Raw genomic sequence first — 27,652 nt, 5'->3', positions numbered from 1 at the left:
TGTTACTGGTTTATATATTATAATGCATCATTTCAATACCGCATACACGTTTTACTACAGTGTTTTCAAAGGGTTTGTTCATATCATGAAAGAGAGAGAAAAGTAAATAAACAGTTTATTGGTCATTTCAAAACTTTTTTTTTTTTTTTCTTGCCAGGGATAGGTATAAATTATTCATTAAAAATAATAAAATCAGGAAACTCAAATCAACTTGTCAAGGTGAAATTTCAGCATTGGAACTAAAGACAGACAGACAACAACAACAACAATAATAATAATAATAATAATTTCCAATGTTAAGAGCCCATGGTCAGTCATATCCAGTATTTCCAGATGATGCACTGAAGAATCAGTTCTGGGCTTCTTCTGATTGATGGTGTTAATGCTGTGTTACTGGCAGTAAGCACTGCATTGTTTGGCTAAGAATGGCTAAATTGAAGATGCAGTGAATCAGTTCTTAGACCCAACCTGTTCCAGTCTGTCTGAGTCTCTGGCCAGGATGGGGCTGATGCCCCTGAAGCTTCCATAAGGCCTCTTTGGTTTCTCACTCAGTGTTGGTGGGGTCCCTGTATCCATGGGGCAGATATAATCTGCTGATTCATCCATTCTGAGCTTTCTTAGTTGTCGGAAATTAGTAAAACCAAGCTTCTTTGGCTAAGAAAGAGAAATTAATAAAAATAAAACATGACAAAAATTATACTTGCCACTTATATGTAGCATAAAATAGATTATTTTGTTTGGAATCTCATACCCTGACTTTGGCAGTGGTGGTAAGTGGTGCATGCCCACTGGCATTGGCAAACTCCTGTTTCTCCTGCTGGGCCTGAGGCCCCACCAGTGAGTTAAAGTTAGTGGCGAGGTGGCGTCTGAGGAGGGTTTTCTGTGGAGGGATGTTGAGCAGCATGGCCAAGGTCTCTGACTGAAAGCGAGGCTCTAGGATCTGATATGGAAATACATACAACTTAAAGGGATATTTCACCCCAAATAATCATGATATTTATTTTAATGTTACAGCTAAAGTAAAATCAATTGGTTTAACATGATCAACTTAAAACAGATACAACTTAAAATAGATAAAATATCATACATGAAATCTTACTACTGTGCGACACTGAAATAAGCATCCTAAAAATAAAAAAAATAAAATCACAATGTCAGCCCTTCTGTAAATGTCAAAACTGAGTCGAGGAGCAGCCATTCAGCAGAAAGTTAGCCAATCAAAAATGCTCCCTTCCTATGAGTAATTGTGTATTTTTCTTCAGCTCTGTCCTGCAATAATGTGCCTGCATTAAGAGTGCTAATATAACTGTACAACAGCCTTGAGACTTTGTGTCATTGTGTCGATCCACTTGTCTGTGTTTGCATGTTCCAAACAAACTCTAAGTCTGTGCGTCAGTAACAAGGATTTTTTAGTGTCTTTTCTGTAGGTTACAAAATTACAGTAGGTATCTGTGTTAATGAGCAAGTCATTAAATCATCTGGCTAACTGATTCATTCAAAAACACTGATTCATTCCGGAAGCAGAATCAATTGAGCATGAATCTATAGAAAAAAAAAAGCAACAAAAACTACCTTAAAAACGGTGCACATGTGTACTTTAAAACTTGAGTGTTTTAAAGTCAAGGGTGGTTACACCAAAAAATTATTGGATTCAATTAGAAGTTAACTGATAAAAATATTCCATGGCATTATTTTTTAAAACAAGCTAAAGTGTTGTTTCAAAAGTGCTTAAAACAGTTCTCAGTATTGTAGTTTGCTGTTAGACAGCATCATCTGTTACAGTTCAGCCCCAACTGCAAAATAAAATAAATACTTGAATAAAAAAATTCTCAAATTCTCACATAAGCACTTATCATATACATATAATTTATCATATATAATTTATGATATTATATAAACACCTGCCCCTTGTTTTACCCCTTGTCAGTTCTAGTATATATTCTTTAAGTTCTGTTCGTTGTACTGTTTGCTTCCACGTGGTTTCTCCTGCTATTATCCCTATTTGGATTATCTTTTATCTTTTGTTTTAATAAAATACCTGCCTCCTTGTCATGCCAGATGCAATGAATCCAATGCAGTGGATCTAGAAGCTGTCCATCACTTCCTTCTCACCCAGAAAGATCACTCTCTCGAGAACCACACCAGAAACTTCTAGGACCTTGCCCAACAGATCTACTATCCTGAAAGTGCACTTATTTTTTTTATTTTCTTCTCAATGAACAATTGAAATAACAACAGCAACTTCCTTTTTCAGTTCATGGATCCATCTCAGTCCAGTGAGCCTGTGTCTCAGCCTTAACTTTCCATACCAGAGTAGTGTGGCCCTGGATCTTCATCTCCTTGGCTCTGCCTAGGTCTCCACCTCTCCAGAATCCACCTCTTTCGGTCATCCCACTGGTTCTAGATGGCATCACACATCAAGTCTGTGGCCCCTTCCACAGCCAGTTTCTTCGTGGCCTGGCAGTGGTAGAGACCACCATCTGTAGCCCTGTAGCCACCATCTGACTCTTTCATCTGGGTCATCACCCATTCCCACCACAGTTTTTTTTTTTTTTGTTTGTTTTTGTTTTGTTTACAATGCCTAGCAGGATGGTAATGTACTGTTAGCGTTTCTTGGAGTTTTATTGATTTGAATAACCATGTTCTCGTTTCCTGTGTTCCCGCTTTTCAGGATCCATTGAGCTATCTGATTTCTCACACCTGTTCCTCCTTTTTTACCCCTCATCAGTTCTACAATGTATTGCCCCCTTTCAGTTCAGTTCTTTGTCTTGTATTGTTTGCCATGTGGTTTGATTATCTTTTGTAATGGCTGGACAAATCAGACACATTATATTTAACAAATAATCCAACAGACCCCTCACCCAATAACTGGACAGGGTGCAGAGATGTCTTTGAAGCCATAACAAACAACCAGAGGCAGAACAGAACTCTGGTTATCATAGCAGCAAGGACAGATTAAAAGATTAAGACAGGTTTTATGAATTCTAACGGAATTCACAATGAGTTTTACACTCACTTAATTCACTTCAAAACAGACACATACTGCCCATAGAAAAGGACTTCTTTCATTAATTCATAGCCACACCTTTCTATGAATGAACATTCATATACGCAGGTCATTGTGTGTATTATTAATATTCTTGCCTTTGGTGTTGTATACTGTTCTATGCATACTTTATGAACAAGCCATGTTGCAACTTTTCTCTCGGGAGTCAGAATAACATCTTAGATATTTGTCACTCTTCAGTCCCAGAAGAACGTGATCGCTATTTCAATACCATCAGAACTTCAAATCATCAAGACTTTCATTCAAGACTGCATCCGGATGCTCGTTTTAACGGCCAAGGCAATGCAAGTATTGTACATTAAATAAAAAGAAACACAGATTTCGTATAAATTGTAGACTCCTTTCTAAAAAGGCGCTGGTGGTTCCTTCAGAGGGTTAAACTGACTTGTAACTGTCCATTCCTCCCCCTGCTTGAGTTTGGTTTATTCAGTCATTTTCACTTTTCCATACACCATGTATGCATCATTGTATATGTTTGTTTAGACTAGTTATGTGTTTGTGATTTAGTTAATACAATTTTGTGCACAATACATGACTGCAGTATATTATAAATTATTTAACTTGCTGGATTGGACAATCCTGTTATCTACATTACATATACAGTATAGTGAATTTAATGTATGAGAAAATTTAAACCTCATTAGCAGTAGTAATTTAATGACCAGTGAAAGCTGACTCACAATTAGGCCTCCATGAACGCCGCTGCCTCTAAGGTTTGGAGCATATTCAGCCAAATCCACCGACCTCAACCACTCCATCACACGATGGTTGGACCACTGCACCACCTCAGAGGGAGATGTCTTATTCTGCAAAAAATAAATAAATAGAAATACTGTCTTTCGGAGTTTCAAGTTTTATCCTTTGTGGAGATGTGAGTATCCTATACAATTCTGAAGTTGAAATGGTGAGTTTTTAAATCTGTGATTTGTCTTACTTCATCTCCTGGCCTGCGTCTCAGGCAGTTTGGGTTAAACTTGTTAACGTGGAGGACATGGATGGCACATTTAATGCTCAAGTGATGGAGCTGACTGGTGACTTTCAAGAACAAGAGATCATTCTGTGAGAAAAGAACATCAGTTTCTAAAGGGTAAAAATATGTGAATTTGAAAAAAAATGTAACACAGGGATAGAGGCAACTTTTGGTCTTACCACTGTTAGGTACTGTAGCATGCGACCATCAACTTTGTTTTCATAGAACTGATCTTTGTACTGTGGTAAACCGATGTCATCAAGCCAACCTACAGATGGAAAATAGGGTAGTGGAAACACATGCATTTATTTCAACACTGTCATACTGTCAATCTTTTCATTTCTTTTCACATAGCAAGCACTTATATTTCCTTAAAATCTAGCTAATTTTATTAGTTGTAGTACATACGCGTAACCCAGATGTGATCCAGTTCTGAAGATTTCTCCATCGTCTTGTTGCTAAAAGCTATGAGAGCCAATTGCAGCTTTTTTCTGTGCAGAGGATGTTTAATACAAATCTCCTGTTGAAAACGGTGCATAAGAGTCATGGGAACTGTACTGTTTCAGTAAGACTTTCATGCTAAACAGTATATTTTTGTTGTTGATTTTAGATGATAAAAATAAAAAAAAAAACTATGGTTGATCATTTTACATCATTCAGAGTACACTCATACTACTATAACCCATAGACAGCAAGATAATCAAAATATAAAATGATACCTTCTCAAGCTCCTGCGGAGAGGCAGAGAGGAGGGTCTGTCCGCTGTCCACCCACTGACGTGCCAAACTGACATACTGCCCCAAACCAATGTCCTCCAGCCAACCACACACCTGCTCCGTCGTCCACTTAGAGAAAGGTATGTGTGCACTAATGATGACAAGATAATAACATCATCAGAGCAATAACAGCTATTTATCTGTATTGTTCTTTCAAAATCTGGCCCTGTCTGTTTGTGAAGGAAAGTTTACCGGGATGAGCATCCAGAATCAGGGGTCCGTGTTAGCCGAGGCCCAGCGGTGGCCCTGAACCCTCCTCTCTTGAACTGAGTGGGCTCAATATCATCTGACAGCACACCTGTCCTCTTCATCCTCAATACAAACACATCCTGTTAGATGCTTGTTTTTCATTGGTTGAAAATGAAAAACAAACAGAAACAGAAAAATTTATGAAAAAAAAAGCATTATGAAAATGCTACAGAAAAATTTCATAATCAACTCACTTTCCCCAAAGTTTGCGTATGCTGCTATTTTTGACGTTTTCTTGTAACACAGGAGACTGCTGGCCAGAGTCAACTCCAGAAGACAGTGAAGAAAGGTCAGAACTGGTTGTGTCCTTCATTTTCTCTGTAATTCCTTAGGGGGACAAAATAATAATATTTTTTTGCTGAATGGCATGTACCATAAACCAGCAACAGAATGCTATTTTGGTTAAAAAAAAAAAATATATATATATATTTATTTATTTTTTCTCAAAGGAAAGGCATTATAAAGAGGAAGCTCAACGTGCAAATGTTCATTGTAAAATCTTATTTTATGTTGCGTATGTATGCATGTATGATTTTTTTATTTATTTAGTCCCTCAGCAAAAAGAAAGACAACAGAAAAAATCATGTAGGCTTAGAATGAGAATTAATGAATGAATTAATGTTTTTGTTACAGCATTTTATTTTATTGCAGCATTCAGCATGCAGTAAATGTAATTTATCAGAGCTGTAGAGTTGTTTTGAGGAAGGGTTATTTTTTTATAATTATTGTTTTTATTTTTACTAGATATTCATTAATGACAATCTCTGTTGGAATGTTCATTTATGATAGTTATTTATGAATTACATAGCTTCTTGTGCATATCTTGCTCAAATGATAATAGCATGTGTTGAAAGACTCGAAATAGTTTTGCACAGACAATGTGATATGGTTATACCTTTGAAATAGTGTAATAATAATTGAATAATTAATTGCAGTTCTGCATGCTTGACCGCTATGGCTTTAATTGAAAGGATATTTTTCCAGTCCTTTTTACAAACTAGGAGGATTTAATTTATTTTCTGCAGTAGTCAGATACAGAAAACCATAGGAGTGGTGCATTGCTAAAAAATAAATGGGAAAATTCCTTTAAATACAGTCAAAGTGTCTTTAAACAGTGAAAAAGGGAGAAAAGGAGGGAGAGATTTGATTGTGGCATTGAGCCCTATTACGGTTTTAGTTATGATTTACATGTGTGAAATGTACATGCAATTACCAAAGACAAAGTGCAGATTTTTTATTTTTTGGTCCTCAGTGCTATTAGCTCATTGTTAGAGATTTAAATGAATGAAATGAAAGCAGCTGTACTAATGGCGCATCAGAGACTAACAGCAGGTTTTCATAGGCCTGTCTCTAGTCTCCCTGCTTGTCAAAGCATGTTTGGGCATCTGGCAATGATTTGCCTCCCTTCAGTCGAGCTTCAGTTACAGGGTGGGTCCTGAACAGGTGGGGCCCCTATGATAGATCTGGTTCCTGATAGAGACCCTTTCATTAGAGTTCATCAAAGGCACAGGGTTTTAGGAATGGTAGAAGTGGTTTTCCTCCAAAATAGTGTGGAGGAATTATACATTCTAGTCACAAAAAAAAATATCTCTCCAGAGATGGGTGGGTACGAGAACAAACACAAATAAGCAGGGTTGGGAATCAAGATACTTGTTATAATAATATACAGAAATATACCTCTGCCATGAGTAGTACAGACTCAGATGGATTAGAATTAAATATCAAGATTCTTTTTTAGAAAGGAAAATCCTATCTGATTTCAGATTTATAGTACCAGCTCTGTTAAAAGTTGCATAAAAAGTCAAAATGGTTGGTTGACTTCACATTTCATTCAAATAGACTTTTCTGCAGTTCTTGATTAGAACAAGCTCCAATATGGACCAGACTTTATGCCAATACACTGTTAAAAATAAAGGTGCTTCCATAAAGAACCTTTAACATCTGAAGAACCTTTCTGTTGCACAAAAGGTTATTTGTGGTGAAAGAAGGTTCTTCGGATTATAAAAGGTAAGAGATGGTTCTTTTAAGAACCTTTGACTAAATGGTTCTTCTATGGCATCGCTGTGAAGAACCTTTCAAGCACCTTTATTTTTAAGAGTGTAGTCAAATTATGCAAGATCACCTGCTCTCTGACAATTATCTTCAAAAACTAAATGATTATGATAGGCTTAAAAGAATCAGCAGTGTCTTCAACACAGGACAAGATACTATGAAAGGATCTCATACTGAGGTTGATGTCTTCATCCTTGCTCTCTGGTGTCCTCTGGTCTGATGTGTCACTCGCCTCACTCTCTCCCTTCTCTGGGTGACTCAACACTGTTGGGCGTGTCGGATGTTTGTTATCAGCTGGTCGAGTCTATACAAATGGGTGAGAAGTGAAGTGTAGATAATGCTGGCTGCTGCAGACATATTTAATCTTCAAAAGTCTCCTATTATAGTATCAGCATTAAACCACTGCCAATAACAACATGGCCATTATTTGATTTTATGATGACAGAAACTTAAAGACAATGATTTCTATACCTCCTCTGAAAGAACAGGCTCTACCAGTTTCCCATCCACAGCCTAAAAAATAGAGTGAATCACTAGAAAGAACCTTGGCATGTCAACATCATTTTAGGATGTTATAAGCTCTGAGCAGTGTTGGGGAGTAACCAATTACATGTAACGGAATTACGTACTTTAATCACAAAATAAAAGTAATTGGAATCAGTTATAGTTACTGAGACAAAATGTGTAATCAAATTAGTTACTTATGAAAATATTAAGGATTACAAAGGGGGTTATATCTGATTTTTTTTTTTTTTCACACACACTCCCACATAGACTTGATTGCAATTTATGAAAGAAATCAATTTTCAGTGACTGCTCTAAAATATGAAACACCAATGTTTCAGAAGTTTATAACGTGCTTATCCGATAACTCTTATATTTCCTATATGGGTATATGTACTGTATTTGCTTTATTTTTTTAAGATTAGCTCTTTTTTTCTAAGGCATTGCTAGATGCAGTGTTTCCCATCATAGCTATGCAAATATTTTATTTCAAAAACAGTATCATAGCTATACATTATTTATTGTTATGATTTTAAATCTGTATTTAACCTCAGCATGATTTTAAAGTAAGTCTGTTTTTGCGGTGGCTGCGCTTCAAAGGGGACATCGGATGCCCATTTTCCACAAGGTGGTATGATTCATTAGGGTCTTCTTGAAATGGTCTCAGTGGTCATGTAAAACAACATCCTTTTTCCCTTGTCAAAAACAGCTCTGTTCGCAGTGACTCGTTTCGTTATCTCTTTACATGCTAATGAGCACTGCTCACCCCGTCCCTCTCTTCTGTGAAAGTGATCCATCCTTGAGTTTTAACTTTTTAACAAAACCTGCCTTGAATTGTCCCTCATTCAGAAAACAGTCTGGAGTAAAATGATTTGCACTGCCAGGCATGAATAAATTTAGTGAAAGTGAAGTGAAATGGCGTGTGGCCAAGTATGCTGACCTAGTCGGAATTTGTGCTCTGCATTTAACCCATCCAAGTGCACACACACAGTAATGAACACAAACACACCCAAAGCAGTGGGCAGCCATATTGCTGCGGCGCCCGGGGAGCAGTCGGGGGTTTGGTGCCTTGCTTAAGGGTCTCACCTCAGTAGTGGTATTGAGGGTGGAGAGGGCGCTGGTTATTCATTCCAAAATCAAAATGGCTTGATAATTGAGACTGTTTAGGTTTTTGGGGATTAACCCTTAAATGCATACCACGGGTTTTTAGCGACCCAATACATCATTCTCTACCCTCTCCCTCCTTCATTTTTTTTTTAAATTAGACATAAGCTTTCTTAGTATTCCTCAATCTATTCATTATAAACAATATAAAAATAAAACAAAATGTAAAATATAAAAGAGAGCCTGTTTTCTGATAATTTTTTTTGTAAAAAAGTGTATAGGGTTGCTAGAGACCCCAGGTATGTAAACATGTAAGTATTTTTTTTTCGTGCAACTATATTTACGTATCTGATTACTCAATATGTGCAATGCATCTTTTTTCCTCAAGGTGACACTGTTTGATACACAATGATGACGTGGTGTTTCACTCATAATTACCTCAGGCATAAAACAAAGGAATATCATCAGCAAAAATTGAATTGGTTTGAATGGCTTTACTGCAGAGCAATTACTATACGCAATTATATATAAATGTCACTGCTATTTGATGCTGGATATGGTGAATAAGCTGCCAGTGATCAAAATATTGAAGATGAAATCATTGAAAATGATCGTTTTGAGAATATGGTTGAGATCTTGAATATGAGGCAGATGCTGAATGTAGTGTGGAAGTGCGCTCTGACGATGACAGCGATGGTAAAATCATCTGCTCAAATTGAAGCTTTTTTTTTTTTTTTGCTGTTGCAGCAGTTAGAGATCCATCCGTTCTGGCTATATAGGTCCAGCTCACTAAAGACCCGAATATGTAATAATGGTTGGTGAAACATTCATGCATTTAATGGTTTAAAAAGGAGTGAATTTCTATCATTGTAGGGTGGTTGTGTCCACAAACTGCTAAGACACATTAATATGCAAATTAAGACATTTTTCATCCAGTGCCTCCTAGGGGTTGAACGACTTCAGATATTTTAAAGTCGACTTTTATGTGATGAAAGTCGAGTCGCAGCAAACATCTTGTTCACAGCTATGGCATATGACACTGGACTGCCCACATGGCTATTGCTCCTCTAACATCTTATTTTTATCAGTTCTTTCTTCTTTGGTCGTTATATTTCTGCTCGTTCTAAATCAGACACAGATAAGTAGAACATAGATTACATTCATATGAATGAATGCATTAGTGAGAGCGATTGAAGTGAAGCGACATATGGAATTCGTGCTCTGCATTTAACCTATCCAATGTGCACAAACAACAGTGAACAAACACACACTGCTCCGGGTGTGTGTTCACGGTGTGTGTGTGTTTGTTCACTGCTGCACATTACAGTGTAGCAGCGCATTAGATAAGAACGCGATTAATTTACCTTTACAATAAGATGTTTAAAACGTGCATTCTCCCGTTCAATTTCAAGCATCCAGGAATATAATCACACATGTCTTGTGGAACACTTTCAGAGTATGAATTAATTTGTAATTTTAACTGTTTGGAAACGGAGCATAAATGTGGATTTCTTATCCTCTTGCGCCCTCTATAGGACCAGCGACTAGTCGACATCAAGCTTAAAGCGTCATGGCAGAGCACTGAAGTCGACTAGTCGATTAGTCGGTGCAACCCCTAGTGTCTCCTTTAAAATTAAAATATTAGAATCTTAAGTCAAGTGATGAAAGATTTCAAAAGTCTGACAGTAATGTTGAGCACTACTGTAAGGTGAACCCTGCTTGGTTAACATGCTTGAAAATGATTAACAGTTGAAAACATTAGAAATTTAGAAAAGTAATCAGTTACATTACTTTAATAAAGTAATTGAAAAGTTATACTACTTTTTACATTTTAAGTGGGGTAACTTGTAATCTGTAACCTATTACATTTCCAAAGTAACCTTCCCAACACTGGCTCTGAGTAAACCACACACACACAAACCATAAATAAATAATTCTGTATCAACAGCTATCAACTATAAATAAATTAGATTGGTTGTTTGGCCAAACCTTTTGTGCTGGGCTGCCTTCAAAGTCTTCCATACTGATGGACCTGAGGAAAACAACATCAATAGTTATATGTGACATATATTTGACTGTTTGAAATGAGGTTTGCATGTACAGACGCTGTTACCTGGGGTTTGCATCTTTCTGAGAAGAAGCTGAAGACAACAGCAGAGGAGATGAGCTACTAAAGGTCAACTTTATCAGAGACAAAAAAGAATAAGTTCAGAAATGGTTCAGGAAATGTAAGTTTCAGCAGCCACTGATACTCATGAACCTATATACACACACACACACCTCAGCATGAGCTTTATGTGTTAAAGTCTTCATCTTTACAATCCCGTTCTGTTTTCCATCTTCACTGCTTATCTCTGCTGATTTGTCTTCTGGGTCTGAGGAAGGCATCATTTACATATCATTAAGCTATACCCTAGTAAAAAGAAATGTATTTAAAATGCATTTATTTCATAATAAGTATAGTTCAAATCTATTAACATATTTACTGACATATTGCTTGAGACTTATTAAGAAATATTTATTTTGAATATTTTTTTATTGTACAAAGCACATTTCTTAATATTATGCCTAAAATGTGTTTTAATGCCACTATTGATGAAGAATTTTGTATAATATCAGTCTTTAAATGCAATATATTTAAAGTGTACCTGAAGTATACGGAATACTTCAGTATATCTTTAGTTGTACTTTCGTCCACACGAAACAAGCGCAATAATTAAAGTACACAATTAGTTGTTCCGATTTAGTAAACATTCCCCCGGTTGCACAGACAAGGCTTAAGTCGCAAAGGCTCGCCCCAATCGGCCTATGGGGGGGCGCTACAGTGAACAAAAACGTGAAATCGCTAATAGCTCCTAAACCGCTTGTCATAGACAAAAAACATTTTGGAATCCTTGGGTCAAGGTGGACAAATCCTAAAAATCGGATTCGCGCTGTGAGGTACGGTTTTTCCGCAAAATTGAGCTATGTCCAAAACCTATTTTTGCGAACTAGTCCTAGATTTTTTCAACCGATCTGAACCAATCAGTACAGAAAAATTCTCTGGGCAGTGAATATCAATAATTATCAAAAAAAAGTTGAAATTTCGACTTGCTGTCGAAATGGGGTGCCAAAACTTTCGAAAGCGGAGGGCCAATTTTACTACAAAGGCTATCCACCTGTTTCCGGGGGGCGCTACTGTAAAATAGAACGTGGGAGAAACTTCCGGTTAGGTGGCGGAAGTATTAAATCAACGGTATTTTGTGTTAGATAGCAAAGAGGTTAGGTATTTTTCGAGTACATTTTTCTGCTATTTAAAGTCGCAAACATTAATGAGAGATGTCGTTACGGAGCTCAGGGACAACATGTGCTGTTCGTGGTTGTACATATAACCGCACTAAACTAATTCATTGGCTTAAACGTGAGTGTTTTGAACATAAGCCTAAAACTAAATCTGAGTGTTCCTGTGAACGATTATACAGTTTCCATCCCCTCCCAAAAGACGACGAATCAAATAGAATATGGAGGAAGAACTTAAACTTAAAAACACACCCAAAACACCTGTTTGTGTGCTCGTTTCACTTCGTGGACAAGAAGCCAACAGTGGATAACCCGTACCCAACGCTCTTTCTGGGTTACGAGAAGCAACCGGAGAAGAGACGCCGACAATATTAAAATAAATATTTTAAGTCAAGGCTACTGTGAAGCAACATATACAGAACATGAATGACACACAGTAAACATTTCAGTTTAGTACATTTATTAATTAATTAAAAATATACAATAATGCACAATACAATAATACATTTTGTGCCCTTAATTGTCCTCACTTTACTGACCTTCCACAAAAGTGCTGCTGCATGACTACAAGAGCGTCCTGGCCCTGCAATACATGAACAACCCGCTGTCTGTACTTCACCTGTCACTGAAACTAGCACCCAAGCCTTATGATGTGTTACGTGCAGGCTCTGGCTCGGCTCAATGTCAGCTTTTAGATACGCAAGGTCGTTTCCGACGTCCTTAAACAACACTCGACCGACTTTATCACTGTGTAGATATTGATATGCCTCTGAGCTTTTCAGATTGCTCATCGCTTTACCATCACAGGCTACTGAATCTACAAAATAGCTAAAAATTTTACCATACGTGATACGAGGCCACTTCTTCACGTCATCCTCCCAACCATCTACCGCGGATGGTAAAGGTACTGTTATATCACCCCTTTTAATTTCGTTGAGGTTGTGTTCCCACATCATTAAGTTTGAATCACTAAATCTTGAATGACGGTCAACTAATGAATGAATGAGTGTCAACTCCCGCTTGTTTACTTCGAACCGGAAGTCGCGCCCACTTTTGACGCAATGCCTCATGGGACGTAGGAAACTTGTGGATAGCTCGTGAACGAAATGAGATATCTTCACCAATCTCGAAACACATGTGTAAGAGCTCAATCTTTGGTCAAATAAAAAATAATTGCGCAGCTCTGCCACCTGTTGGCGCTATAAAATGGAAAAAAACAAACACAGCTATAACTATGCAAGAGTTAGTTAAAATGACCTGAAAATTGGTATGCAGTGTCTTGGTCCAATGTGCCATAAGTATTTATGAGGACATTGGCGTATCTCAAAAAACATGGCTGCCATCGGCCAATGAAGTTTGAGCACCTATTAGACAAAGTTAATGGAGGTTCGATCGGAATGAAACTCGGTGGGCATGTTCAACTCATGACCCTAAAGGCCTGTAAGAATTTTTAAAGAAATCGGCCACTAGTTGGCGCTAACAAGTTTTTTGGCTCTGTATTCACATGGTATTTCACACATCCACACAATATGCATAACATTTGATATATCTCCTAATATTGCACAACTTTGCCTCAAGAACCATTGCTGCCAATCAAATCATTCATTAATTATTCACAAATGTGTGAAAAACCTACTTTTGAGAACTAGTCCCTGGTTTTCCGCTCAATCTCGATCAAACCACTGCAGTAATAATCTCTGGACTCTCTACATAAATAATTATCAACAAAGTTTGAATTTTGTCCTTTGTTTAGCTACAATGGGATAATTTAATAAGGGGGTGTGGCCACATATACCAAAATGCCTATAAAACCTAAACGAAAACTCAAAACTTTACGAAACTTGGTGAAAACGTGTCATATGACTCTTAACAAAAGTTTCATGGAAATCGGACCATAGGTGGCGCTATAACAGTTAAAAAAAGCCTTCAAAAACACAATATTTGTATAGAAAATGAGCTCAAATTGTAGAACATGTTCATATATTCACACAAACACTAGATCTCCATATAATTTGATAGATCTCCTGATTCTGAACAACTGTGTCTCTGGGACTAATACTGTCAATCAAGTCGTTCAGGAAATATTCTCAATTATGTTAAAAACCTACTTTTGCGAACTAGTCCTAGGTTTTTTGCTCAATCTCGATCAAACCACTGCAATAATACTCTCTGGACTCTCTAGATCAATAATTATCAAAACATTTTGAATTTTGTCCTAAAAATGGGTATGGCCAAATATACCCAGAAGCCTATAAAACCTAAACAAAAACTTGAAATTTTACGAAACTTGTTGAAAACATGTGTACGATGACTCTTAACAAGCATGCAAAGTTTCATGGAGATTGGACCATAGGTGGTGCTATAACAGTACAAAAGGCCTCTAAAACACAGTATTTCTATAGTGAATGACTTCAAATTGCAATAAAATGTTCTTAATATTCACTTATACACGATATCTTCATATCAAACGATAGATGTCCTCATTTTGAACAACTTTGCCTCTGGGATCAATCAAACTGTTTTTTTTTTAAGTATTTGAGATTATTTAAAAATCCTACTTCTGTGAACTAGCCTCAATTTTCAACTCAAAATCAATCAAATCAATGCAGAACTATTCCCTAGACTCTCTAGGTCAATAATTATCATAAAAAGTTGAACATTTGCATTTGCACAACTATAAATCGGTCATTTTATAATATGTTCTTTACATAGTGTACCCAAAGGGCCTATGAATTCTAAAAGAAAGCCAACAAATTCTCAAAACGGTGTAACATTATGCATAATTTAATTCTAAACAAGCATGCAAAATTTGAAGAGAGATTGGACAAAAAATAACACTGTAATAATTATAAAGGTTAAAAACAATGTGTTGTATGATAAATTGCTATTTATAAGCACTAGATGGAAGCGGAAGACCAGTAATGGCCTCGTTCAACTAAATCAGTGGTTCTCAAACCTGTCCTGGAGAACCCCCAGCCCTGCACATTTTGTATATCTCCCTCGTCTGTCACACTTGATTCAACTAATCAGCTCAATAGTGGAGACTGCAAGACCTGAAGTGGGTTTATCAGATATAGGGAGACATACAAAATGTGCAGTGCTGGGGGTACTTCATGGAAAAGTTTGAGAACCACTGAACTAACATAAACAGTACTGTTCATAGGTTTGATGGATTCATGCTTATATATTATAAAATCACTTGTTATAACATTTGAAATCACATTTAGTCAAAGTTTACCATTTTGTTTATACAGACATATTAAACGGTTTCCACGGTTTTCCTTAAAAAGTCTTAAATTGTACAAGAAAGTCTTAATTATGATTTCAAGAGGTTCAATTTGGAGACGGAAAGTCCAGAATTGCGATATGACTGAATGTGAAGATTAAACTTCAAAAGGCTATGATTTCATTAAACATGAGCGCTGCAAGTTCAGAGTCCGGTGCTGCGCTGCTTGTGTTCGGTCTTTACCGGGAAAACCGTTATATTTCAGCCAAACCTGCTGGCAGAGAATGAATCTGTTAACAGGTTAAACTAGTGCGTGTACGAGTTTCACTGCACGATTCAGTCGATTAAAATACATTTAGAATCATCACATAATTTAAGATATGGGGGCAGAAAATGTAAAGCCTATATTTAAGGTATATCATTTCATATAGTTAATATCACACGAAGACGCCAGTCTTTTCTTCAAAAGTCAGCATTATTACAAATGTGATTTTGATTGTATGCAACAGTTCAATAAACAAAAAGTTAATATTAATAGACTTGCGTTTTAGACACCATATTTCCTGCTTTTGCTCTATTTCTACAACACAAATAATTCCAAACACAGTCACAGCATTGTTTTGCGTCTCTGAGCAACATGACTTATTAACAGTCCACTTGCTGGCGGTTGTTTTATGCTTCAAATAGCATAACATTATTTATGCATTTGTAACTGCAGGTTAGCATTATATGAGCTGCATTAATAAAGAGTGTGTAAATACATCTAAATGCCAATTCAGATGCATTGCAAAGATACATTTTGTTGATACTGATTTAATTTGCTTGGTAATAGCCCAAATGCAAGAATTTGACTCAAAAGATGATGCACACTTTTAGAAAAAAATGGCTTAAAGGTAAAAATGCCCATACAACTTGTTGGAAAAGATTCATTTCTATAACTGCTGTGAACTGACCACACAGAATATGCAGAATATATATAAAAAAAAAAATCAGGATTCAGCTGTCCACAGTAATCTTTAAGATACCCAATAAGACACTCAACAAAATATTGTATAATTATTGTTATCGATAAAATCCCAGAAAATATCAAGATATAATTTTTTTGTCAATTTCGTACACCCCTAATTCATGTTATTTAATTTATATAATAATTTATTGATAATAATTGTTCAAATCAATATAATTAATACTGTTGACTTGAAAGGCTGAAATGTAAAGTTTATAATTTCATAAAACGTATCTGAATACTTTTGACAGTCGTTTTACAGTTTAATATGGTACTATAGACATTGCCCTACCTTATATGGTATTCATTTTATTTGTGCAGGTCTTAAAAAAGGTCTTAAAAAGTGTTAAATTTGAGCTTAAAAATTCTGCAGAAACCCTGTAGCTATCAGTTTTTTTTTTAAATTATGCTAGATTGTGATTACAGTAAAACCTGAAAATGACAAATAAACTCTTAAAAAGAGAAGACTTGCAATAAGTATTGTCACTTATCATTTATTTCAAATATATATATATATATATCTCTGCAACAAAATGTGTGTGCATGTATGTCTGTGTGTGTGTATGTAAATTTGCTTATAGAGTATTAATATACTAGTTAAATCATTTAATGTCTCTGCGTGTGTGTGTGTGTGTGTGTGTGTGTGTGTTGTGTCTGTGAGCCTATTCTCCATTTTGGATGTTTAACTGTCAGCCATACATCCAGGTTGGCCAAGACCACCTTAAGTGCTTGAACCCCGGTAATCGCTGCTTGCAGTTATATTTTATATTGTGTTTGTGCTATTTTGCATATTGTCCATTTTGTATATTTGTACATTATTATTATTATTTATTTTTTTTGTTATCCGTGTCCTGTCGCTGTCATTCTGTCGCACTGTGGAGCTACTGTCACTAAAACAAATTCCTCGTATGTGCAAACATACTTGGTAATAAAGCTAATTCTCATTCTGAAAAAAATGAAAATGTATTTGTAGTATACTTAGCATGAAATAAATATATTTCAAATACAATACATTTTAGTATATTTATTTTTCACTAGGGTAGCTATCTGGAATTCAATATTTCAACACTTGATCATAACTCCCAAAAAGTGTGATTTAATTTGAGTAAAATAATCATTCGGTTTTGATTTAATCTCATTGCCATTTCCAACAGACAATGCACTCGTCATTTAATAATTTCTACATGATCAGCAAAAGGTTATCACCTGACATTTTTTTATGCATGATTATTGTGCATTTTTTGCATTTTAAATATTTTCTGGCAAATCTCTATAAAATGGTTTTGATGGGTATATGACCATTGACTATCTGACAAAACAGGCAAAAAATAGTTTAAGAATTTACCTTGAACTAAAGTGATGATTTCATTAATTTGTCTGAACTTGCTGAGGAGGAGAGTGAGCTCTTCTATTCGACGATCCTGAAAAAAAAAAAAAGAGACACCAAATAATAAATGTGATCAAATGACACACAAAGCAGTCTCTGCCACAGGTACTGTAAGTCCAAGTATTTGGCACATGTCTGGGGAAGCTGGTTCTGGCTTCAGTTCCACAGACATTCTGCACACTTAAGTCCATAAACACAGGGCAGTGTGAGGAACAAAGGGTCCAGTGTGCTCAAAATTGCTCTTGCTCACCCTGTGAACATGGTGAGGAGAGTGTGTTCACACAGTGAGCTATAATTTGGAATTTCCAGATTGTTTTTTTTTTTTCTGTTAGTGACCATAACAATTATGGATTTCATGTGTTTATTTATATTTTTTCTTTTAACGTTTAAAGTAAAAAAATAAAAAAAAAATAAGAAAATCTACCTTTTCATCATTAGCTGCTATAAGTGATTCCATTCCTGTCTTCAGCCTTTGTAGCTCCTGATCTGTTGACAGACAAAAAAAAATAAATAAATAAACTTATGGGAATTCAAGATCTGCAAGATTGTTTACAGTGTCTAGTAACCACAGTCTACAATTTCATGAACCTTACAAATGTTTAAGATCTGCTACCCTGAACATACTTTTCCAAGGAAAGCCAATTGGAGCAATAAATGGTTATGACTTCATTTTAGAGTCACCAGTTCACACGACATTTACACAGGCATGAGTTTATGGGGTCACATAAAACAATGAAACAAGTGAGAACTTACACAATTAAATGGAGAAATTGGTTTTATATACACAGATGCATTCTGCATTAATCTTTCTAGCAATTTATGTGAATTTGTGTAATATAAACAAGCTTACGTTTGGTGTTGAGTCTCCTTCTGTATATCTCCTCTAATGGTGAGTGAATGGTAGTAAGGAAAAAGAACCATTGTTAGCTACCACACCACACAGCATACACATATGGCAATTACTAATAACTGCTGTTAACATTTAAAGGTTAAGTGTGCAATTTCAGTGCAACTGTAACAGCACAAAAGGGAATTACAAGAATAATGACAATGTTCTCCCGAAATCGTTTGCTGTCAGTGTATGCATTATTTTTGATGAAGAACGTGCTTCTCGGCCATTAATAAAGTATGTTCTATTATGAATACTGCATTTTTGGACATACTCATACTGCTACTCATGCATAGTACTGTATGTAACTAACAACATCTGGATGCAAAACTCAATGCATATGAAATGCATGCATTCTCTGAACTCTCTCACTGTCTGTCATTAGTCGGACAAACAACAGATTTAAAAACAGCAGAACTAATACTTTTGCTACTTAGCCAAGTGCACACAGCTATGGGACAAATATCTCAAATGGAAAAATACCGGCTTATCACAAATTAACATGCACAACTAATTAGACACAGCTGTGAAAAATACAAAGAGCTGAATTGTCTTTTACATTAGTATTGAATGCGTTAGATGGATTTGAGAGAGAAAGCAGTACCTCTTTCAGCACTGTCTACAGACACTGGAGCTCTGGAGAGCAGCTGAGCCTGTAGACTCTCTATCTCAGAGTTCTTACAGCTCAACAGCTGCTGTAAACTCATGATCTCTGCCTGAGAGAGCAGAAAAATGTCATTATGATATAGCCAAAACTGTACAAATTAATTTAAATTATTTGCATTAATAACAAGCCACGTTTACAAGAGTATTAAAAGGACATTGTAGAGAGCAGAAACATTGCTGCATTGACCACAGATGATCACTACATGAGCTACATTGGAATATTGTTTGTGAACAACACCTTTGGGACAACATTTGTGCCTTTGTGATTCACAATCACATTTGTGTGGCAGTACCTGTGTCACTTTGAGCTTCTGCTCGTACTGCATCTTCTCCTGTTCCAGCTCGTCAACTCGATGCTTGAGCATGTTGAGCTCCTGAAGCAGGTTCTGTGTAATAATGCACGCACCAATAATGAAAAATGTTATCAGAGTCAGAATGAGCTTTATTGCCAGGTAATAATGGGAATACATAATGTTCCCATGTTAAAAATCAAACTGGTAACACATTGCTGTAATACATCATGGTTACCATGGTCAATTTAGGCAAGGTTGTCCAATCCTGTTCCTGGAGAAATACCTCCCGGCTGTCATGTATGTTCAGGTCTGTTTTTTTTTTTTTCTATTATTCCTTGTTCCTGTGTTTTACCCAATATTTCCCAATAGTTTTACCCAATAGTTCCAATTTTCCCACCACTGGTTAATCCACTGGTTAATTTCTATGGTTTCAGGTAACTGTAGTTCACAGATGTTTCTGCTTACCCTGATTAGTTCTCTGTCTATTTAAGCCTTGTGTTTAGTTCGGTTGGGTTGCCTATTGGGTTGCCTAAACCGATCGAGCTCAGCCATCTTGAAGGGCATCTCAGTTCTCTAATTGCACCGCGAGGAGGCTTCCTGAGGAGTCATGAGCGAGGATACACAGGCGCATCCTTTGCGGAAGTGTTTTATCGACTAAACGTGATGCACTTATAAATTTTCCTCCCCGTTAACATCTGTCACAATAATTTACATTAATATTTTACCTTTGCAGTTTAAATAAACCACACGTCATATATTTCAACAGGGCATCTTGCTTTATTAATGTTTATTATGAATGCCTTAAATAAGGAACTTTAACAACATAAGGGCAGATCCCTTTAGCGCAGCTGATGACGCTTTGAAGTGACGCTTGGGTGGTCAAGAATATTCCAATGTTCATCCTTTGATTCCTCCGTCCTCATTTCCTTTCCTTGCATCCTTCCCTCGTATCCTAAGGGGGTGGAGCTAAGACACGAGGAAAGGAACCGAGGAAAGGAAACGAGGATGCACAAATAAGAATTGAGAAGCACCCTAGGTCCAACCCTACACCAACACACCTGTCTTAATTAGCTGGTTCAGGTGTGTTTGATTACAGTAGGGTAGGAGCAGAACTTTGCAGGAAGGTGGATCTCCAGGAACAGGATCGGGCACCCTTCTGTTAAACAATAGAAAGGGTTAAACAATAGAAAACATTTTTGTCAAGCAATGAAGACATAACCACAGCCCAAAAAAAAAACTAATGACAGAAAAGAAACAGATAATAGGTTCTAGAAGTAAAAGTCACATTCAAATCGTCATAAAAAAATATGTTTATGCACTACCAATCATTACAAGACCATCCCAGAACTCCTTAAGCAATGATATATGCTACCGTATAAACCATTAATTTGATTTAATAGCCAAATTCCAGGTGTAGAATTAAATTATCCAAATTTCTAAAAAAAGAGCTTGCTCAATTAGAAAATTTACTTTTAAGATGGCAATGGGAAATGCATCTAGCAAGACGGTTTTGTCAGGCTATCTAGATAATGTTAGCTAGTGACTGCATACATGATGTGGGATTTTGTAGTGCTAGAACATAAACTACAGCAATAAGTTGTCTTGCAAGAAAATGTATTTTAAAAACTACAACAACAGAAACAAAGCACAGACTAATTCAATTACACAGTTTACAATACTTGATCCCAGTAAGATGTTTGCAAAAACACAACACCTGAAAAAACAGTTAATTCTAAATAGTGTACAAAATGTTCAAATGGTTAAATATTAATGAAAAATAAATAAATAGAATAAAAAAAATAATAATTACAGAACCAAAGCTCAGTAGATGTGGGTGGTCACTGATAAAGCTCTATTAGATATCATACACTATCAAACACTGTTGATCAATAATAATGTATAATTGTAGAAAGATGGCATCCATTTATAAAAAAAATAAAATAAAAAATCTAACTCAGTTTATTTTGATTGTCCACTTAAGACATTCTACTAAATATAAGTAGCTTTGCAACTACATGCCCACTAATTCTATTTAGCGTATTAGACTATTAGGTTAGGTTTAGTAGAATAAGTTGATATATACTTGCAAAGTTAGCATAATGCTTGTTGAGGGACCATCAAAATATTTTTTTAGCAGAAGTTAAGTAGATGATCTACTAATACTCTTATTGACTGGTAGTTTACAAAGTTGCAAAGTTACTTATAGTCAGTGGAATATCTAAAATGGACTGTCAAAATAAAGTTGTTTTTGCAGATTACAGACTATGACTATAAACCTGTCAGATCCAAGTGGTGCCTAAAAACTTTTATTCCACAGTTCCACAATGTTTAAATGTGTCCAGGTCTCAGACCCACCACTGGCTTTGGCTCAGTCAGAGAGGCATGCGCTGGCTCACTGCCACAACCTTCCTCTGGGACCATCTCCGCTGGCTTCTCTTGGATCTTACTAGAGATCTCCTGCCGAATCCTACACATCTGCTCCTGAAGCTCGCTAATCAGATTCACTACACTCTGTCAGAAAGGAATAGCAATAGGGAAAAACAGATAAAAGAAGGTAAGAGAAAGTGGAAAGAATGGATTATGGGAAGCAGACATGCAGTGGTTTCCTCCTGTCTGTGTTCTACAAGTTTCTTGAATAATTAGATTATTAAATCACTTGTCTACTTTGTGTTTTCTAGATGTAACCTCTGATATATCCTTTCCTCAAGTGCTTTTCTCTTCCCAACTAGTATCATGCATGTTAAAAATGTACAACCCGAATTCTGGAAATGTTGGGACGTTTTTTTTTTTATTTGAATAAAATAAAAACTAAATGACTTTCAAATCACATGAGCCAATATTTTATTCACAATAGAACATAGAGAACATAACAAATAAACCTTTGTTGGATGCCGTGGTCTTCAGGCCCTCAGACGACACTGCATCACTCATTGGCATGAATCTGTCATTGACATTACTAAATGGGCCCAGGAATACTTCCAGAAACCACTGTCGGTAAACAATCCGCCGTGCCATCTGCAAATGCCAACTAAAGCTCTATCATGCAAAAAGGAAGCCATATGTGAACATGGTCCAGAAGCGCTTTCGTGTCCTGTGGGCCAAGGCTCATTTAAAATGGACTGTTTCAAATTGGAAAAGTGTTCTATGGTCAGACGAGTCCAAATTTGACATTCTTATTGGAAATCACAGACGCCGTGCCCTCCGGGCAAAAGAGGAGGAAGACCTTCCTGCGTGTTATCAGTATTCAGTTCAAAAGCCAGCATCTCTGATGGTATGGGGGTGCATAAGTGCATACGGTATGGGCAGCTTGCATGTTTTGGAAGGCACTATGAATGCTGAAAGGTATATAAAGGTTTTAGAGCAACATACTGTATGCTCTCCTCCAGACGATGTCTTTTTCAGGGAAGGCCTTGTGTAGCTCAGCAGGACAATGCAAAACCACATACTGCAGCTATTTCAACAGCATGGCTTTGTATTAGAAGAGTCCAGGTGCTGAATTGGCCTGCCTGCAGTCTAGATCGTTCACTTATAAAGAACATTTGGCGCATCATTTAGCTGGAAACCTATTTCAGGCAAGAATTGGACCAAATTCCAACACCAAAACTCCAGAAACACACAACCTTGATGGCCAGACATCTTCAAACTGTTTTGAAAAGAAGATGAGATGGTACACCATGGTAAACATGCCCCTGTCCCAACTATTTTGAGACCTGTAGCAGGCATCAAGTTTGAAATGAGCTCATTTTGTGCATAACATTGTAACATTTCTCAGTTTAAACATGTGTTATGTTTATCTATGTTCTATTATGAATAAAATATTGGCTCATGTGATTTGAAATTCTTTTAGATTTCATTTTATTCAAATTTTAAAAAATGTCCCAACATTTCCGGAATTCGGTTTGTAATATGACTAACGATCAGTCAGTGTCATTACACAAACACAGTTTAGTACCACTACAAACAACAAATTCATAGTTTAAATGTAATTGTTATTTATTTTGCCAAATGGAACTTTTACATAAAGTCACTGGAAGTTGTTTCTCTAGACTGACTGTCTGCATGAGGTGTCATTACAGCATCTATTTGTGTACATTATGAGGACAAAGTTGCGAAAGGTTAAGGTCTCTGCACACTGAGTCCGAAATTTTCGCATGCGTTTTTTCGCATTCGCAATCTTAAAAATTCGTCACGCACAGAGACCTTGCACACTGAGTCCGATGCGTTTTAATTAATCCGTTGCGAAAAAATTCGCAAAACTATACAAAATGTCTTCAAGCAGTGAGGATGATTTTGTTGTCCTCTCTCTTTTTAAAAAAAGAAAAAGGAAATATTGGGTCCATCCAATCCAGATTGCGCAGAGAGGAAGGTTCCACCAGAGCTGCGGGATTATCTCGAGAGATTCAAAGTTTATTTCAGGATGTCAGTGCCTCAGTTTGATACTTTGCTAGCGATACTGAATCCACATAATAAAAAGAAGACCACCAATTTCCGTGAACTAATTTATCCTGAACAGAGACTGTCTGAGGTATGGACACACACACACACCGAACTGTGGCATCGGAAAGGTGCGCGCCAGGCATAAAAAAAAAAATCAAACCTGATCCGAATTTTCTTTTGACGGACGAAAATTTCGGAGGCAGTGTGCAAACGTGATTGACAAAACGTGAGGTCGTATTTATTTTTCAACGTGCGAAAATTTCGGACGAAAAATTCGGACTCAGTGTGCAATGGCCTTTAACCTGCGTGTGTTTGTGTTAGATTAACTCTTCAAACAAACAAAGAAACTTAAACATACTAGTTTAAAAGAATATAACAATGTAACATAAATGCTCCTAAATGTCCCATTAAAAAAAAAATAACATTTTAGTTTAAGGACCAATTTTCGCTATTAACTAGTTGCTTATTAGCATGTAGCATACTAGCATTCTGGCTGTTTAATAATACTTATAAATCACGATGCCTTATTCTGCATTACCATATTTTAGTTCCATTAATCCTACTCTATACCTAAACTTAACAACTACATTGATAACTATTAATAAGCAGCAAATTAGGAGTTTGAGGCAAAAGGTGTAGTTCTGTTACTTAATAGTGAGAATTGGTCACCAAACTAAAGTATGACCGATCAAAAACTGTGTGTCATTTTATACACTACAAATGTAGTCTTTTTTTTTTTTTTAACAAGGTGAGTACTCAACCTAAATTATTAAAAATAATGCATAATCATGAGAGCATGCTAGTTTCTTACGAATTAGTATTTCTTTCAATCTGCTTTTCCAGGACACTCTGTTGGTTTAATACAATGGAACATTTCAGGATCATTCATGAACATCATTCAACAGCTCATCTACTACCCTTTTAAACAAACCACAATGAGAACACATGCTGTCTGCTCCTATCAGCCTGGGCTTTCTGAAATATTCTTTTAGACGAGTAAATATCCCTCTGACCGAATTTCACACAAGCCAAGGTCTCAAATATAAGAGCTTTTGTTAAAGAGCCAAGTATCTAAATTTATTTTCCAGGATATACTGCATGGGTAATCATGATTTGAACACAAACCAGTTTCCAATGTGGAGTTTGAAATAACTTCATCGTCTGGGTACTAATCTTTAAAAACATATCAAGTTAACTCACAATTTAATGCATAAAGCTGTCGTTAGCTGAGGAACTTGGCTTTCCTGTGTGAACCATAATGGCTTCATAACCTATAATAACCACTTAACTTTTAGTATGCCAGGCACCAAAAATTGTGACAAAAATAGCTGTAACTTTTAAAAGCAAAGACAGCAATGAAGTTTATAAAATAATAATAATAACCTGTCAAACACAGACTCCTGTAGCATCTTTTACAGCAAAGGAGCCTGTGTTCTAATAAAAGTTAAAAATCATGTACTGTCTCCAGCATGTGGATGAAATAACTTTCATGCGAGACTCCATGGGACACCAACAGCATGGTAAACTGGCCTATCTATAGCAGGTAGAAAGCCAGAACCTCGTGAGTGAGAGAGTGAGAGAGTGAGAGAGAGAGAGAGAGAGAGAGAGAGAGAGGCATGCCGCTAGAATGCTCACGGGTGGATTGGTGCCATTCTTTAACTGTGTGAAGCCCAGCAGTTGTCAGACATCACGCTGAGGTCATTCTTAACACTCTGACTGTTTGTCATTTAGACTAGACTGCTCAAGACCATTACACAGAAATTAGTTCTGCTTGTATTGTATGAGGCCCATAATGGTTAAATGAAAGGTACACAGCTACACAAACACACACAGCGTATGCCAGCACATCATAATGTCAGAGGAAAGGTATATTTTAGATCAACCAGTTCTGTCCCGCAGTAGTTACTCTGAACATAGTAATTACATGAAAGTGGCAAACTGTAAATTAAGAGACACAAATTGTTTGACGTAAGTCAAAACATCAGCTTTTTTTTTTGTTTTTGAGAAATACATAGCAGAGTTTACAAGACTTTAAGAAACAACAGTTTAAGTTTAAGACTGATACATTTACCGATATTTGGCGTTTTTGATATTATTGGTCAAAAACTGAGCCCATCTGGTCCCTTAACAGTTTTTATTTTTTTCTTGCATGTGAACAGTTTATTTCATTTTATTTCAGCAATTTTGATTACATCTCATCAAATATGAGTGCCACCCTGCTCCAGATCTGTGGTAAAAGTGGGTCTGTGCAATTCACAATTTCTATGTTATATATGTTTTAAATGTATATATGTATATATATATACACATGTATAATTCAACATACCCACTGGTTGTAGCCTAAATAAGTTAGCTTCAGGGGAGTATAAGACCACATAGTTTCCAGATTATGTTCTTACTTCAATCTGTTGAGTTTTATTTTAGATTTCATAAGAGTTTTACCTCAGCTTTATGTTGTCTCTCAGCACTCTTGATGTGTTTCTCTTCCATGTTCCCCAGCTTCAGTTTTAGACAGGACACTTCCTCCATCAACCCCAGCTTCTTTGACTCTAGAGAACTCCTTTTCAGAAGCTCCTATGAGAGTCCACACACAAATTCAAACACACACACACACACACAAATAAAGGAAACTAAGGAACTGCACTCTTAAGGAGGCACAAAGTCCGTTCAAAAGATATGTACTTTACTGTCCCACAATGGCTAAATATACACAGGTTATGAGGGCTATATTTACCCACTTCTCTCGCAGGGACTGACACATGAGAGAGAGCATGAGACAGAGCTTGAGTGTTCTGATCGTGGTGGGAAAAGTGCATTATTTGAGCATAGTAAACAGAATGGGTATTAAATCACCAACACAGAATCAAAGCTAAAAATTAAATAAAACTAAATACATATTTCAAAGACAGCATATGGAAAATATTAGGCCCATGTCACTGGAATAGGATTCATCTTTGAAGGCCAAAACCTCAATGACCACAGGCACATGCCCTGAAAACCTTCCCATCTGAAGACTGGAGATTTAATAAACCAAAGAGCTTTCAAAGCAAAGACGAGTTAAACAGAAATATACAATTAGCTTACGAGGAAAATGAGATTTACAAGCAGTGGAATGTGAATTTTGTCCTTGAAAATGTTATGGATAAGTACAGGTGTCTTACCATGTCTGGAAGGATTTTATCTTCATAAATGGTCCTAATGTCTCTAGCAGATCTACTGAAAGCTTCAAGACCACTTTGCTTCTCTCACTCAATTACATTCATGCAACATTTATTTTATTTTTTTTAACTGGACACATCCTTGTCTGACTGATTACAGAAGAAAAAGCAGGTTACCTGCTCTCAGATAATTTCCAAGCCAATTTGAATGTCCACGTCAATGCCGGCTCTGAAATACCACCGCTACTTAAATATTTGAGTTGCCAAGGTGACATGATGACCAGTCTCTTGGAATCCCATCAAAGAATTCCACATAGATGCCAAAGTTGCTTCTCAGGCACATCAGGGGCAGATTTTTCTGTTGGTGTGAGCTGGTTCCCTAGACTATAGCTATTAGTTTCCTTTAAAATAATAGCTGTTTAGAGACTAAAACTAGAGGAACCAGATTTTAATATTTTCTGAATCACAAATGTCCAATGTCAAGTCTCTATGGTATTCAGATTTATAGATATGTCTCAAGTCTCTGAAAATAGGATCACTGTCAAAAAAGTGACAAGTCAACTAAGAAACCTACTGCCTTCAGAATCCC

At 36.5% G+C, this 27,652-nt stretch overlaps 1 protein-coding gene across 1 annotated transcript; it reads right to left on the bottom strand.

The window, feature by feature from the left end:
* Positions 1-99: 99 nt before the first annotated feature.
* On the bottom strand, positions 100-26,598 carry LOC306888332 (liprin-beta-2-like). Its single transcript, XM_079446549.1, has 20 exons — positions 26,348-26,598; positions 19,469-19,561; positions 19,114-19,225; positions 18,471-18,503; positions 18,045-18,106; positions 17,579-17,654; positions 11,003-11,097; positions 10,836-10,903; positions 10,712-10,754; positions 7,586-7,627; positions 7,289-7,418; positions 5,257-5,389; positions 5,006-5,125; positions 4,757-4,904; positions 4,446-4,557; positions 4,217-4,305; positions 4,002-4,124; positions 3,748-3,873; positions 752-940; positions 100-654 (listed from the first exon to the last, which is right to left on the bottom strand). Exons 1-20 carry the CDS (start codon positions 26,432-26,434, stop codon positions 451-453), a joined length of 2,085 nt encoding a protein of 694 aa, XP_079302675.1. The 5' UTR covers positions 26,435-26,598; the 3' UTR covers positions 100-450.
* Positions 26,599-27,652: the final 1,054 nt, after the last annotated feature.

Source organism: Barbus barbus, assembly GCF_936440315.1.
Source record: "Barbus barbus genome assembly, chromosome: 22".
NCBI lineage: Eukaryota > Metazoa > Chordata > Actinopteri > Cypriniformes > Cyprinidae > Barbus > Barbus barbus.
This window is presented reverse-complemented; position numbering and strand designations above follow the sequence as displayed.